This window comes from Eurypyga helias, unplaced genomic scaffold, assembly GCF_000690775.1.
Source record: "Eurypyga helias isolate BGI_N326 unplaced genomic scaffold, ASM69077v1 scaffold12286, whole genome shotgun sequence".
Lineage (NCBI taxonomy): Eukaryota > Metazoa > Chordata > Aves > Eurypygiformes > Eurypygidae > Eurypyga > Eurypyga helias.
Window position 1 is genome coordinate 31,534 of NW_010254727.1, and position 14,849 is coordinate 46,382.

At 37.9% G+C, this 14,849-nt stretch overlaps 1 protein-coding gene across 1 annotated transcript in view; it reads left to right on the forward strand.

Annotated features, from left to right (window-relative positions):
* Nucleotides 1–14,849, forward strand: part of SLC4A10 (solute carrier family 4, sodium bicarbonate transporter, member 10) — a gene marked incomplete at its 5' end in the record, with an annotated part of 80,610 nt that overhangs the window by 22,177 nt on the left and 43,584 nt on the right. The window contains one exon of the mRNA XM_010153115.1: nucleotides 4,649–4,837. Coding sequence (XP_010151417.1) covers nucleotides 4,649–4,837 — 189 coding nt within the window. The remainder of the gene's footprint in view (nucleotides 1–4,648; nucleotides 4,838–14,849) is intronic.

A 14,849-nucleotide genomic window follows, 5' to 3' on the forward strand; every position in this document is an offset into this window, starting at 1 on the left:
TCTGCCTCCTTGGATGAGCGGGCTAAATCCGCTGGCTTAGATAGCTTGTTCATAATCGCTGTTGTAAACACTGTAAACAGGTCTTGGTTCACAAATGAAGCCCAAGAATCCTAATTGTCAGTCTTCTATTGCTTCTAGGGCCTTTCTTACTAGGGATGGGGTGTGGGTATATTCGTGTTTGTATCACAGACAGGTTAAGATAAAGGTCAGCATTTCAATGGAATGGTCTTCCATAGAGCACTGCTTTAGGGTTGCTTGTGTTTTCTTCTCCCCTGTCTTTAAGGGAAAGAAAACAACCACAAACTAACCAAACCTTGGCTTTTAAATTAGGTTTTGTAGTCAGTTGTCACTGCAGTCATGACGCACACAAAAGCCCATGTGTTCTGGTTTTTATTGTTAATCTCAGTTTGTCCTGCAACTGCAGAGTTATAAAATTTGGAAGATTGAGAGGTGTAAAAACTGGCAACTTTGCTGGTATAGACTGAGTTCAGTTTCTTCTGCTGTAAACTGTCAGTGATAATATGTATCAGGAGAATACGAGCCCAGCAATTCAAAATGCACATTTTATCTGGCACACAGTTTAAAAAAAGAGCTGTGGATCCCATTTCTTTACTCACTACTGCCAAAGTCAGGCCCAGTTTAGCCTGTTTACCTAAATTCTGTTTACTAATTTCTTTTTAGACTTCACAGGCATTTAGTGCAAATAACAGTATACCTTCTATAAATTTATTTTTTGGTTCACCTTTCATGTAGTATTTTACATGGGGCGATGGGCACACTGTGGTCCTGGAGCAATGGGGAATGAGCTGTGGCCACACTTTAGTGTCTCCTTATTGCTCATTTGCTTGGATCTGGGATGGCTCCACGTGGATCTGGACACGTGTCTCTCTACAGAGCCGCGGTGTCTCGGGGAGTGAGTGGAAGCAGCCAGCCTGCTTTTGCATCCTTGCTGACCCGAGAGTTGGGACAGATGCAGTTTGATGTGCTGGGCAACACATGAAATGCAGTGCATTTGAGGTGTCTGCACCCCTGATGGTCTAATTCACAGCCTGAGTAAATTGTTCACGGGTGATGCGGAGTTACATTTGAGGTACTAGCTTAAGTACTTAAGTACTCACATAGCTTACATTTACTTACAAAATGATTGTATGTAAATGAGGTATTGTAACTGAGTGAATGGAGAAAACATTCTTGAAATTATATGAAACTCCAAGTTCTATGAATCTTTTTAAACAACCAGGACAGGAAGAATGTCTGTCTTTAACAGCTTGAAAAAAATGATTTCATGGGTCCAGTATGAATCAAGATTCCTTACTAAAGAAACATCCTACTTTGGCATTCAAGTGGTGTGAGCAGTTAGTAGAATGGGTAACACTGGGCTGGTGGGTATGCCACACATTGCGTCTTGCTGAAAACTCCATATGGTTGTGAAGCATCCTTGGAAAATCTGATGGTAAGCTGTGTCTCTGGCTAGAAGGGGGCTCTGCAGAATTTAAAAGGTCATTCAAGAAGCAAATGCTTTAAAACAAGCAAACGAAAGAATCCCCAAACCTTGGTTGCTGAGCATAGGAACCCTGGAGAGTCTCTGTGGTTGCACAGGAATGTAGCTGAGATACAGTTCTGTTAAGTTGAAGGTCTTCATTCTTTACTCTGTCTTGTATGGAGTTTGGAGAAATGGCCATGTCCCCTAGATACAAAAGTGATACAAAACATATCCTCTAGATACAAAACAGGGCTGTGAAAAGTAGGTGCAGCTTCCACAGGTGAGAGCATGTAGGATCTTCTTACAGGATTAAGGAAATGGGTTCTGTTTTGAAAATGAGATGTTTAAAATGCTTTTTGGCCATTTACTTTTGGACTTTAACCAAGTTGCTCTTGTTTTCAAGCTTATTTTTGCAATCAGGAGTGTTACCACGGACATTGCAGAAGCTTGGCCTTTTGAATGATACTGTTGAAAAACTTGGGAAGAAAGTGGAATCCTGTAATGATAGGTGCTGGTGGAGACTTTCTTACTACTACTGAAATCTGTTCAGGTTTTGGAAAAAAAAAAAGTCAAAATACATCAATCTGGCAGTAATTTGACTGCATTTAAACTCATACAGTTGCTACTTTAAGTGGGTCTGTATTAAAGGAATGACAACTGGAGGGGGAGTATCAAGGCAAGAAAACATGACTTCATTTTTTCGGAATTGGAATGCGTCTTCCCTTTTTACATGTGGCAGAGGTGCTACAGTAAAGGGGAAGTTGTAAAAAAAATAAAAGGTAAGCCACTTTCTTCTCAGTTTGGCAGAAAATAGAAACTGTTAGTCACCACACTGGCAGTAACTCCATGGCTTGTGTGACTGTTAACGAGTCTAGCAGAGCATCTAGGCAAGAAAGAGGATAGGGATATGATTTTCTTTTTCCTGGCATTTTCTCTCCTCAAGTGGATCATCTTAAATATTGACCTCATCCTCAGCAGTTAATATAATTTCATATTTATTATGGAAAATACTGTAATTCTAGGAATGGCACCATACAAGTGGAATTCCACTGGTCCGTAAGCAAGATGATGACCACAACCCTGAATTTGTTATAGAGGAGTCCCTTATTTTAGCTCTTCCTTTTGATTTTTGTCTTAGAGCAACTCAAAGAAGGAAATGTTTGTTTTTGCATCTTCTACGATTTGTCTTTTGGTCAGCAGAATTAAAAAGGAATGGGCAGAGGATCATTTCAATTGTGTTTTAGCACAGAATGTCTAAGTTATATGTTTATTTTTTAATTTTTTCCTCTAAAGATCCCATGTCTTGTTACAGAAAGTACTGGCCTATTTTGGGTACTGTGACATGCAAATTCATGTAGTAAGGCTATCTAAAGGGAAGATATCTTACCCTCAGGGCAGAGGCAGTTCCTCAAAAGGCGGTAGAGTGGAGCAGGAAAATGAGTATTTTTATTGAATCTGGAGATTTCTTTTTCCTCATGTGTTGCAAATTCTTGGCTCTTTCTGAAAAAAATATTTACTGGATACTTACTCTTGAACTTGTTACCTTCTCTTTTGCCATTCTGTCACTCATGTTGCTGCTATGCCTCTCTTCCATGAGAGTCCGGAGTAATAGAAAACTGTTTGTGTAGACTGGGAGTGCAGAGACAACTGACCTGGTGGTGTTTGAGTAAACCTTGGAGATAAAAGTTCCCTTCAGACTCACGTGAAGCACCCCAAAGATAGGTTTTTAGGCACACCACCAGACAGTATTACTTTTCAGTGTGAGCCGTTAATACTGTGGAGAAGGTAATTGCTGGAGAGGGTCAAAGGCAACATTGAAATGCTCTGCATCACTCTTCACTGGGTGATGTGCATACACGTCTCATGTTGGCAGCTGCATTTATCTGTGGACCTAGCCTGGTCTTTGTGGTGTGTGGTCACAGAGATGTAGATTTGTTGGTAGTCTCTTCATCATAAGTGAAACATGCAGGTGGTTTGTACACGGTACGCTGACTTGTTGTGTGGATATTGAGAACTTCAAAAAAACTGTTGTGCTTTTTAAGTGTACACACAGAGCATAGTTGACTGTTGGCAATTAAACTCTGCTTTTAAGCAGCATAACTATTTAATGCCTTTTATTATTTCTCTTTTTGTCTCTTGCTCTTGGCAGTTATCAGAGACCTGATCAATTATGTCTCTATTGATGATGCATGTGCTTTTTTTTTTTTTCCCTGTTCTGTGTGCTTTTCCACTGAGTTTAGTGGTAGATATAAGTCTGGCTCAAGCACAGAATCATGAGCTGTCTGAATTTTCAGTACAAGGAGTTTTTGACTCAGCTTATTACATCACTATTTTTGTACAGTACGGTTTCTTCCAGTGAATATACTTGCTTTGATACAGAACTTTTCTTTTTTTTTTTTTTTTGGTCCTTTCGTCCATTTTTTCTGCATTATTACTGTTGCTAGCAGGGTTTCCCCAACATAATAAGAATTTAAAAAATCCCACAAAATTCTCAACAGTTCTCTCACATTTGAAATGTATAATGAACATGTTTACGAATAGTTTTGAATATGAGTGTGTAAGAATATTTTCTGTCAGTGGACTGCAAAAATGGTTGTAATTTCTTAGCAGGGGAATGAGTTTCACTCACAGCTCCATGTGATGATTCTTTTGCAGTAACATCTACATCTGGCAGTAGCATGAGATCCTATTAAGTATTTGAAAATAACATAAATTTTCCTGTACTGTCTTATTTGAAATGTATTTATATTGTACTGAAAGCATTGTAATTGTAAGAAATAAAGAGCTAGACTGGGATCTCCTGTGGCAAGTATTAAGGCAAGCCAGTCCTTTGTAATAAATAGGGTTGCGGTTATTAGGAAAAAAAGACACCTAATGCACATCATAATACACATCATAATCCTGGGTTTAAATGCATTATGTATGAGAGTGTTTAGGGACTGACTTTGAAGTTACATAGGTGACCTTAATTTGGGAACTGATTGAGTTTTAAGGGATTGACTTTTTTACATTAACAGCATCTTCCCCCCTCCCTGCTGAGTTTGAAACACGTTTAGATAAAACTTTCCTATGTAACTTAACATCTTTCATATGTAAACCTGTTGGGCACAGATTATTGCAATTTCAAATATAAAATATTTCCTCTTTCCCAGTATATATTTTCAGACATGATTCTGGACCAGCAGGTGGGTTCTGGGCAGCTCAGTGAGGATGTTCGTCACAGGGTGCACGAGGCATTACTGAAACAGCATCACCATCAGAACCAGAAGAAGCTGAGCAACAGGATCCCAATTGTGAGATCCTTCGCTGATATTGGAAAGAAGCAGTCTGAGCCACATTCTATGGATAAAAATGGTAATGCATTGCTTTATTTTGTATTTTTGAGTTTTCAGTACATCTGCCTGTTCATATCACATCTGCTTTGTATCCACAGCTTGAAGTCACTGTGATTCTGCTCTGAAAAGCTGCTGTGTAAAAGTGGTACTTTTTAAGAGAGTGGTATGCATTCAGTAACACAACTGTTGAAATTTGAAATTCACGTATCTGCAAAACTAAGGGCTGTGCAGAGGTATTGAAGAGAATTTAGCTCAGGTGTTGGAAGCAGGCTAGTTGTGTCAGTGTGCCATTCTGACCTGGGCAACTGTCATGGCACATTATTCCTGATGCACCACAGCTCAAGCACACTGGTGGTGGTTTACACACCCTCTGTGATCTTCAGACTGAGCTTGAGTGTCTTTGTACAGTGTTGCTCTGAACTGTGAGCATGTTCCAATAGTGCCAGAAATGTGATGCAACTTTTTTCCCTTCCGTTGACTATCCAGGCCCTATGAAGTTAAAATGTAATGGATTGTTGGAATAGTTTCTAAGTCTCTGATGGTGTGTGCATTAGCTAGTGTTCTACTGGTGCTTCAGATTTCATGGTTGAGTTTGAGGGGTTGGAAAATGAGAAAAACAAACATTTTCACGATGACACTGTTGGAGAGGTGCTGCAAGAACTGTACCTCATTCTTTCAGGAAATCACTTTTTTGGAAAATCATATTCATGAAAACGAGAGACCACATTTGCAGAGTGCTTCTACAGTAAAATATTGGCTTGACACTTTTCTTGCTTTTACAGAAGCCTTTATAAGCTGTACTGTTGTTATAGGTTAATCATAAAGAAACATAATTTCTTATTGCCCCTTCCATATTTACATAAACACAGGCCTGTGCTATGAAACTTGCAGCCAAATGTTACAGATAGTTACAATTAACTCACTAGAATTATACATTGCAGAATTACTGAGCCCTTGTATCTACTATCGACACAATACCCACAGCATTTTTGTCTTAACAGTTTTGGACTATAGCAATCCTTATTGCAGAAATCACCTTACCTTTAGTGAAAGCTCAGTCCCTTCTGCTGTATCCCTGCTTCAGGGCCCTACTCAGCTCCCCGTCACCCTGGGGCATGGGGAGTGAGGAAACACCTGTAGCACAGGGAAGATGCAGAATGCACAAACCTCTTGGTCCCTTTCACTGTGTTAATTTAAATTAAATGCACCATACACAATACAAATCAAATAATTTTAGAAACATTTTTATGAAGGTAAATCAGCTTTTTATCTAAATTACACTGAAGAGTTCCAAACCCACTCTTTTTGGACACAGATGTCTTTTAATCAGTTCACAGCATTGCTTTTCTACTTGCATCTTTTAAGTGCTAATGCACATTTGGCAGTCTCTTGCATTGACCTCTTCAAAATAGATGATGGCCCTGTGACAAAGCTAAGAGGGTTTGCTTATTTTAAATTTCTCTCTTACCATCCATTACCCTGTTGCATTAAAAAGTCTAAGTCTTATTTCATTGCCTGAATTGTACTAAAATCAATATTAGCTTTAGAATAGAAAATTTAGTCTAAGTTTTTGGTTTGAAACAAGTCACAACCTTTTCTCTTTTCAAGACAACTGCAAATAAGCAGCTCATAGGCTTAAGTGGCAACTATTGCCCCAATACTCTAGGATTAAAGAAGCAGCTAAGGAGATGATTCTGGAGAGCTACCTAATTTCAGGCAGACTGACTGCTACCTCCTCTGGCATACACTTAGTTATTTCTTTACCCTGTGTAACTTGCCAGAGTACGTAGTCTGTAAATTATACAGGACTCTTAACTCAGCTTTCAGGAACTCTGCTGTCCTTAGAAGTTTGACCAGGGGTAGCAGTGAGGTTTCTAATAATTTTCTTCTGCCATTGCCTCACGACCCAAATGATAGCATTGAGCTACAGGTTTATGCTTACTGCAGGTATATATTTCTTTTCAGATTGCCATCTGTACAAGCTTCTTATTTTAACTTCATTCCGTATTATTATATAACTTTGGATCAGGTGAAGGCAAAAAAAAAATCAGCTGAATATGTGCCAAAGAGAACAAAATTAAGAGATATAAACACCTTATGTTATGTAGAGTGTGCTGTGAGACACATCTCTGTTTCCTGAGGTCAAACTGGTAAAATGCAATCAAGGAATCCTTTTATCCTTTTAATCCTTTATTCCCATTTGTGCACATTGTGTACAATGTACAAACACTAAATGTTCCATATTGCCAACAGTAGTATTCTTCTCTGTTTAAACAAACAAAAAAAAAAGTATAAAAATAGTAAAATATTTTATTATTGCTTTTACTTTCTGGACAAGAAGCTTAATTCCTACAAGAATTCAGAGAGAAGAACAGATCATCTCAGGTACTACTGTTGAGCTTACGAGTCAGTTCACTCCTATTGGAGTTGTCAGAAACAGCAGGTGCCAGGAACTTTGGAAGGGCTACTTACTTGTCCCTGTTGGAATGAGACAAGGGGACTTGGACACTTTTTCTACACAAAAGGAAGTTCTCAGTTTGGTTACATTTGGGGTTAGTGTAGACAGTTTAACTGATAACAATCCTTAGCAGTCTACAGTTTGTAAAGTAAGTGGTTCAGAGCCGTACGTCCTTGCCAGCTCGGTTACATGGTACAGCTGAGGATGCAAACCCCATTCTTTTTCCAAGTTTTTGACTGACTATACTAGCTTATCAATACATCAGTTTCCAGATACTCAGAAGCAAAATCTGAAAATGAAGGCAAAAACTTAAATTCAGTATATGGCCGTGCTGCTGACAGACCGCTGTGATATCTTTGCTGGAAGATAGCTGTACATATGTTCTCCCTTGATTTTTTCTTTGTTTAAGAGTCTGTCAGACCATCTAATTAATTTGCTTTGTATTTAGTAGTATTATCTTTTGTTTACAATGGCTTTTCTTCACATCCTCTGCAGGGCTAAGATGTCAGGGTGCTATGGATTTACCATGCATTTTTAATGCTGCCATGCTGTGTTTAACTTTCACTTTTCATTAAGCATCAAAACTGTGAGAATTAAAAGCCTGCTTTTGATGTTCCAATAAAAACCGACAGTCAAATTTGGCATAAGAGCAGGAAGAATGATTTTTTAAGTTTATTTTGACACCAAATACCCGAAATAGAGGGTGGAAAGTAATTTTAGCATAAATACTGTAAAAGGCAGGTAAAAATATGAATCTTTATACTTCATAAACCACCTTTAGTAAGTTTGGTTTGTAAAGCAATTTAGCTTAGTTTTATTGAGATCAGTAGATTTTTTTCATTCTGATACCTGAGAGCTGTGTCTGTAAATTCCTGCGACATGCTCTAAAAAGCCAAAGACATCTGCAAATTTACAACACCTTTCTGTTGTTGGAGGAATGCTAAAATAACTTCATAGGCCTTTTATAAAGAGTTTTACAATTCAGAATTTAAGTGTGTGGGGCGTGGAATAATAGCTGATTTGGAGAAAAAGTAGTTTGGTTAAGAAGTTTTCATCATTTATTTTAGTTTTTTTGACGGGCTATTTCGCTTCTAGTCTAGACTTCAGAGTATGTGTGTGTGTATATAAATATGTAAGGAGCTCTAACAGACCTTTTGCTGATTGAAGTCGAAGAGAAAGGAACTCGGGGAGAGGAGTGTGGCAGGATAAGTGACTTGTAAATTGTATTTCCATGCACCTTGCTGACAGTGTTCTCTATCCATAATAACATGATCTTGTGCCTGTTTTCTGTTCCATATGTATGCCATTTATAACTGCTTCTTCCCCCTTGATGTCAGAGCAGGCATATTATTGGTGTAAAAATTGCATTATACCACACATCATGTTTGATTTTGAGCAACTCTGAAGTTCTAAGGAGAGATTTATTGATGTGCCAGAGAGCATGCAGAAAGCAGTGGCTTATTGGGGATCTTCAGAGTTAACAGCATGAGCTGCTGGAGCAGTTCATTTTTACATCTTCATTTTCAACCCTTCTTCCGGTCACTTCATTTAGCATGATGGGCTGGTTTGGACTTCCTCATTGTTTTATGGCAGTATGAGCACACACAGAGGGGTTTAAGGCTATGCTTGGGTGCCTAATTTAGGACAGCATGCTTTAGTATCCCAGTAAGTCTAAATTAACAGCTATGTGATGGTGTTTGTTGCTTTCCTCAGTTTTCTAATCTCTCCTAAACATCAGTTGAAGCATTTGCACTATAACTCAGGGCTAGCTTACAGCATGTGAAACTGATGTCAATACTACTGTGTGGAGAGAGACAGACATTACTTGGAGCTGAATGGAGAGGGTAGGGAGACATTCCTAAGTATGCGACCGTGTTCCTTTGTTTTGGGAATAAGGCACAGCAAATGCCATACACCCAAATTTTCCGGCAGTATTGGATCTGGATTGCTCCAGCTCTCCTTGAAGACAAGGAGTACTCAGAGATAGCTAATTCTAGCTTAAATCAGCTAATGTTCTATTTCTTGTTTATATTCTTCTCAAATGTATATATTTTAATCAACTTGTATTATCCAAAGGATTTTATATTACTAAGATATAACTTGTATTTACAGACATTTTCATCTGATATTTATTCTTTCTTGCTCCACACTTCCTTGTACCCATGATAAAATGTGTATCTGTATGTATAAAACTGTATCATTCATCTTTGTATTTCTTTATTTTGCTCTGTCTTTGTTGTGTCTGTCTCTAACAGGCTCACCTCATCTCTGTATCTTCCTCATCTCCTATCCTTTGGGTTCTGTAAACTCCCTGAAGGTTCAGAGGTAGTATAAATACTAATTCTTGCTTGGGCTTCAGATCATTTCAAACATACACCCATGTCTTCATCTCAGTTTCTTGACTGAAGAGCATGCAACTTCTTGCTATAGTGATTAAAAAACACCTCAGGTCTTTGTCACCACCTGTGGCACACTTAAGAGAAGCTTGTGTGGAATGATGTTGATTGGTTGGGGGGGAAGGGGGGGGAAGTGGCATTTCTTTATAAATTCATTTTCTTAAATCAATTTGTAAAACTGCAGATCACAGCATTTTGGTTAAAACTGCATGACTTCATGTAACTATGCTGGAGCTTCAGGCCTAGCATTAGAAAAACAGGTGAAGTGTCTTCCTCATCCTCTTAGATTATGTATCATTAGCGAGCACCAAATCTGCAGTTAGGAAGACACAATGGGAGTGACATGGTTCTCCACCGATTTAAAATGTTATGCATCAGGAAGCCTAAAGGTACATAGGCAATTCAGCCTGCAAAGATGGTATCACTGCTCTGTTATGTTAGAATTTTACCATATACTTAGGAAAACTTCAGGTTTTTTTGATCTGGACAGTGTGTCCATTTAGATTTGGAAAATTGGTGACAAGTTGCAGTGAAAAGCCTGAAGATTGTTATAGCTGGCTTGCAAATCAGATTTTTTCTTTTTTTCTGAATGGGAACAAATCTATTCGATCTAGAAAAGTCAACAACAACTTTCCTGATTCAGTTTCATTTGATGTTTCAGTTGCATCCAGTTTCTTTCTGTTAACTGTGATACGTATCTGAATAGTTTTTCTTAGCTTTTGTCATTGGCATTATAGACATCCTTTGAATTTTGCTTAATAAATACAATACACTTAGTTAAATGTCTTGATCTTTAAATTTTAAGGGAGTGCATGTGACACTCATTTACTGGGATTATTTTTTTTTTTTATTTGCCATGACTAACAGTCTCAAAATGCTGAGCACTGTCTGCAAATGCAAACTTGTATTAGTGTGACAGACACGGACCTTATTTTGATGGATTTTGACTTTGATGTGGCTTGGCTTTGCATGCTGTATTTTTTGTGTGAATTCTTGCTCTCTTCAAAGCTCCTGCAATTTCATATTATCTGAAAAAAAACCCCCACCCTTATTTTTTATCTACAACAATTTAAAATATATTTAAAAAAACTGTGCTGATACTGGCTTTTTAATACATAGAGAAACCTTAACATGCATTTTAGTGTGGTTTTATCTGTTGGGTATTAAGTATTTGTATGTAGGCTGGATATTTCAGTGATACTGTGTTGTGCATTTGTTTGATACTTCAGAAATTCCGAGTGGCACTCTAATGAATTCTCAAAGAATGCAGCTCTTCAGATGCTTTATGTAGATGGACTGTGGGATAAATCAAGGCTTTGAAACTTTATATTTCTGAGGGCTTAAAGTACTATGCTGCTCTCTTAAAAAATAAAATACTCTATTTACCCCATACATTGTGTAAATAAACATTTTTCTTGAGAGCACTGAAATGGAATTGGCAGGGACAGGCTATGGAAGAGTTGTATCAGTGGCAAGGCTGTACCTGCTCTAATCCCTCTTAAAGGGAGTTGATGATTTATGCCTTTGCCGTTCTTACCAACCTAAACCCCATATTGCCAACTCAAAGAAGTAAAAAACCACCACAAGTGTTCTTCTCAGAGCAGATGTTTAAAGCCAGGCTAAGGTTTGGTTTTAGTTTGGTTTGGTGTTTTGTGGTTTGGGGTTTTGTTTTCTCTTTGTGGGTTTCCCCCCCACCCTTTTTCACATAGTGCTGTGGAGGCTCCCATATTGTAAAGATAAAATTTGGAGAAAAGTTGGTTATTGTTTACCTGCATTCCAGTGACAGTTTGATGTCGTGGTGACTGTTGTCATGTGGTGGAAATGAGACAGGAAACGCTTTGTTGTTGCTGTGGGGTTTTTTTTGTTTGGTTGGTTGGTCTAGGTATGATGTGACGGCTCCCCTCTACATTCACATAGCTCTTTAATTGATTGTTGCTTCATGGTGCCAGTAACTGTGTCCTTCATTCAGAGAAAACTATCACTTGCTGAAATTAAAAGCAGCCTGTGGATAAAGCCCATATATAGTTGCTAACACGGTTTAGCAAACTGAAGGAAGGAGGAAGCTACCAAATATAAAGACAGCATTGCAGTCCAGCCTCTAGGGAGTGGACCACAAGCACTGCATCTACCTACTATCTAGTGCAAACTGTATACAGGCATTTAATGAACTAAACCTGTTCAGAGGCAAGGAGTCTCTCCATTATCCAGTACTTTTTGTCTTCTCTGTTGAAGGGCCACACGGAGACCACGTTCCAGATTCTCAATTTACGACTGTGTTGTTGGATAAGAGTGCACTGCTGCAGTGTAGTTTAGATGCTCTTTAAAAAACTTCCCCCATGACTATCATGTGAAAAGCAAAATTACCTGTCTTCTCTACCTTGTATCTTTTGATTGGTATTCGATACAGTAAAAGCCCCCAGACTTTTTGTTCCAAGATCCAGAAAGCTGTCTTAAGTTGCAAAGCTATTTAACAGCTCTCACTGCCTCAAGGTAAAACTTGTGTTCTTTCAGATTACTCCAGCATATGGGTAAATCAAGAGTTTGAGGTCTTCTGTTGGCACAGAAGAAGAACATATGCTATTCTTACAAACTCCACATACTTACTGGTTGTGGCTTTTATTTCCTACTATGTATATTTTTACATATTTTTCTTCTCAAAGAAAAAGTGGACACAATGTTTAAAAGTTAGGCTTTGCACTGTTACGTTAATTGCTTAGAGGCTTTTGACACCTAAAATTGTGATGTTAAAACTGTAGTATTTATAGCAGGTGGTCTGTGCTCTGACTCCTTTGTTGGTCAATATTTTTATCTCACCGACAGATACGCCTGCTCTGATGTTCTTGAATTTCTTGGTCCAGAAAAAAAAGTATAATGTAAATCCCTAATTAGCAACAGAAAGATAATGAACAACTATTTATGTTGCTTTCTTGTAACATCTTTGTAACACAGTATGTTTATTAGTATGCATCATTATTGCAAATATTTCCCTTTATATAGACAATAGAATATAGAGGAGTGTCTAAAAGGAAGAAATTAAGAGTTAAGAAGGTCTAATACTACTAGATTTAAAGTTTTTTGGGAGTAAGTTAGGGCAGAAGTTTTCCCTGAGTGTTTTATGGCTTTTCCATTAGAATTATTGAAAGGTTTTTTTGTTATTAAAATCTCAAAAATAGTACATACATTGAATTTATATATTAATTATTTTTAACAGTTAGAGTACTACAGCATGATTACTGTAAAAATAATTCTAAGACTGCTAAATAAACAATACAGAAAAAAATTACATTGTGAAGTAGTGTATGGGGATACACAGTGTAGAGGTGATGGGGTAACTGTGATGGAACTTTGGTGTTTTTTAAGTTCTAATTAAAGTAGACAAATTGACTGTTTATAAGCATCTTGCATATTTAATAATTTCTGAATTCTGATTTGCAAAAGTTGTCTCTTGTGAAATTTAGGAATTAATAGTTTTTTTAATGTGAGTTCCTTTAAGTTACATTAATATGTTGCCTTCTGAAATCAGTCCTTTATTCTTGTCATACGTAAATTCTAATCATGACTTATTTTTATCTGCTTGGTTAGATTAACGTGCTTGTCATTTTTTTTTTGCCATTCTCTGTTTATTTTACTGTGCTGAACAAAAGCCCTCTATTCTATTCTTGTTTTGATCTGTCCTTGTCCTGAATCAGAGAGAAAATGGAAATATTTACATTTTAAAAGTGGATATATTTAATAATAAGATTTCTAGCAATGCAGTTTAAAATATTCTGTTCCTGTGCTTTCTAATCAAAGTAAAATCTCTCTGGCTATGCTACCAGGATGCAGCACGAGTCTAAAACCTGTTCTGTGTCACGGGAGATTTGCTTAGTGGAAAACAAGATGTCGATTTTCATAGAAACCAACCTTTTCCTTGAGCGAGTGTTTCAACTGGGAATTCATGACCAGACTTAGACAGGGATACTGTAGTGCTCAGCTGTGACAGAAGGTGGATACTTCAGTGTTTTGGCAATGGTTGGGGTACTCTTGCAAGTCTCGCGTCCTGTTCAGACTGGATCCTGTGAACCGTTTTGTTTCCTGGCTGTGACTGAGAACATGCTTGGCCTTCAAAAGTGTAGCAGCGGTGTGAGGGGACACACCGTGGCTTTTTGAATTGCCCAGACAATGTCCCTAGCTTAGGGCTTTCTGGCTGTCTTCATCTTCAAGTATCGTGAACATATGGTCTTTGTTACTGTGCAAGTTTAGGTTGATTTTCACCAGAATCAATGTTTTCACATCATCATTTCTCAGTCATATGAGAGACTTTATTTGCTATGGAAACAAATATATGCTGGGCACGAGATGCTGACTCTGGGCCAGTTGGACTCTGTAGTTATTCCTGGGTATGTGTTAGGGCAGTAAGAGATAGTTGGCTCATATATTTGGTACTTTTTCCTGTTCTTTGCTGTGGTGTTCAGAGCTGTGTGTGGCTCCTGCAGTGCCAGGGAGGGAGCAAGAGTGAAGGCAAGCAGGGAACAGCCCATCACCCTGTGGGGTTTGTGTGCTGCCCTCCTGCCAGCCCCTAACCCCCAGCATGTGTCTGGTGGCCTCTGGCTGTGTACAGGGGAAATGTTGGCATTAAGTGAAAATATGTTTTATGTGACATATACTTGTTACTTAATCCTGTTTTTCTTTTTGAGTTTTGTTGGCAAAATTTTGTTGGTCACAAGGCTTACTGTTTGCCTACATGAGATGGAGCGTGTTTAAACACTTCTCATCTTGAGATATTTTTGAAACTTTAAAATAAAATAACACTACAAATTGCTCACTGAAATTTTTTGAAAATGTGCTTGCTGAAGCATTTGTTCTGTGCATGTCAGTAATCACGTTGTTCAATACAGAGTTTTAAAATCATATTTATTTCTAATACATCTGTTTTTATAGCAGCCTACTTTTGTGCTGGGTTTTGTAGCTGTTATACATTAGGACATTCTTATACATGAGTAAATTTATGAAAATTAGTAATCTTGTATTCAGTGAGGAGTATTCTTGTAGACAGATATTGCCCCAAATTGGCAGCTCCTCAGATTACTTAAAAAACTATATGAATGCAGGACTTTCCTCAAATGTAAGGTCTCAAAAATCGTAAGCTTTAATTGGCATAGAATGTTTGTCTTCCAATATTCAGGAGTGTCTTTTAC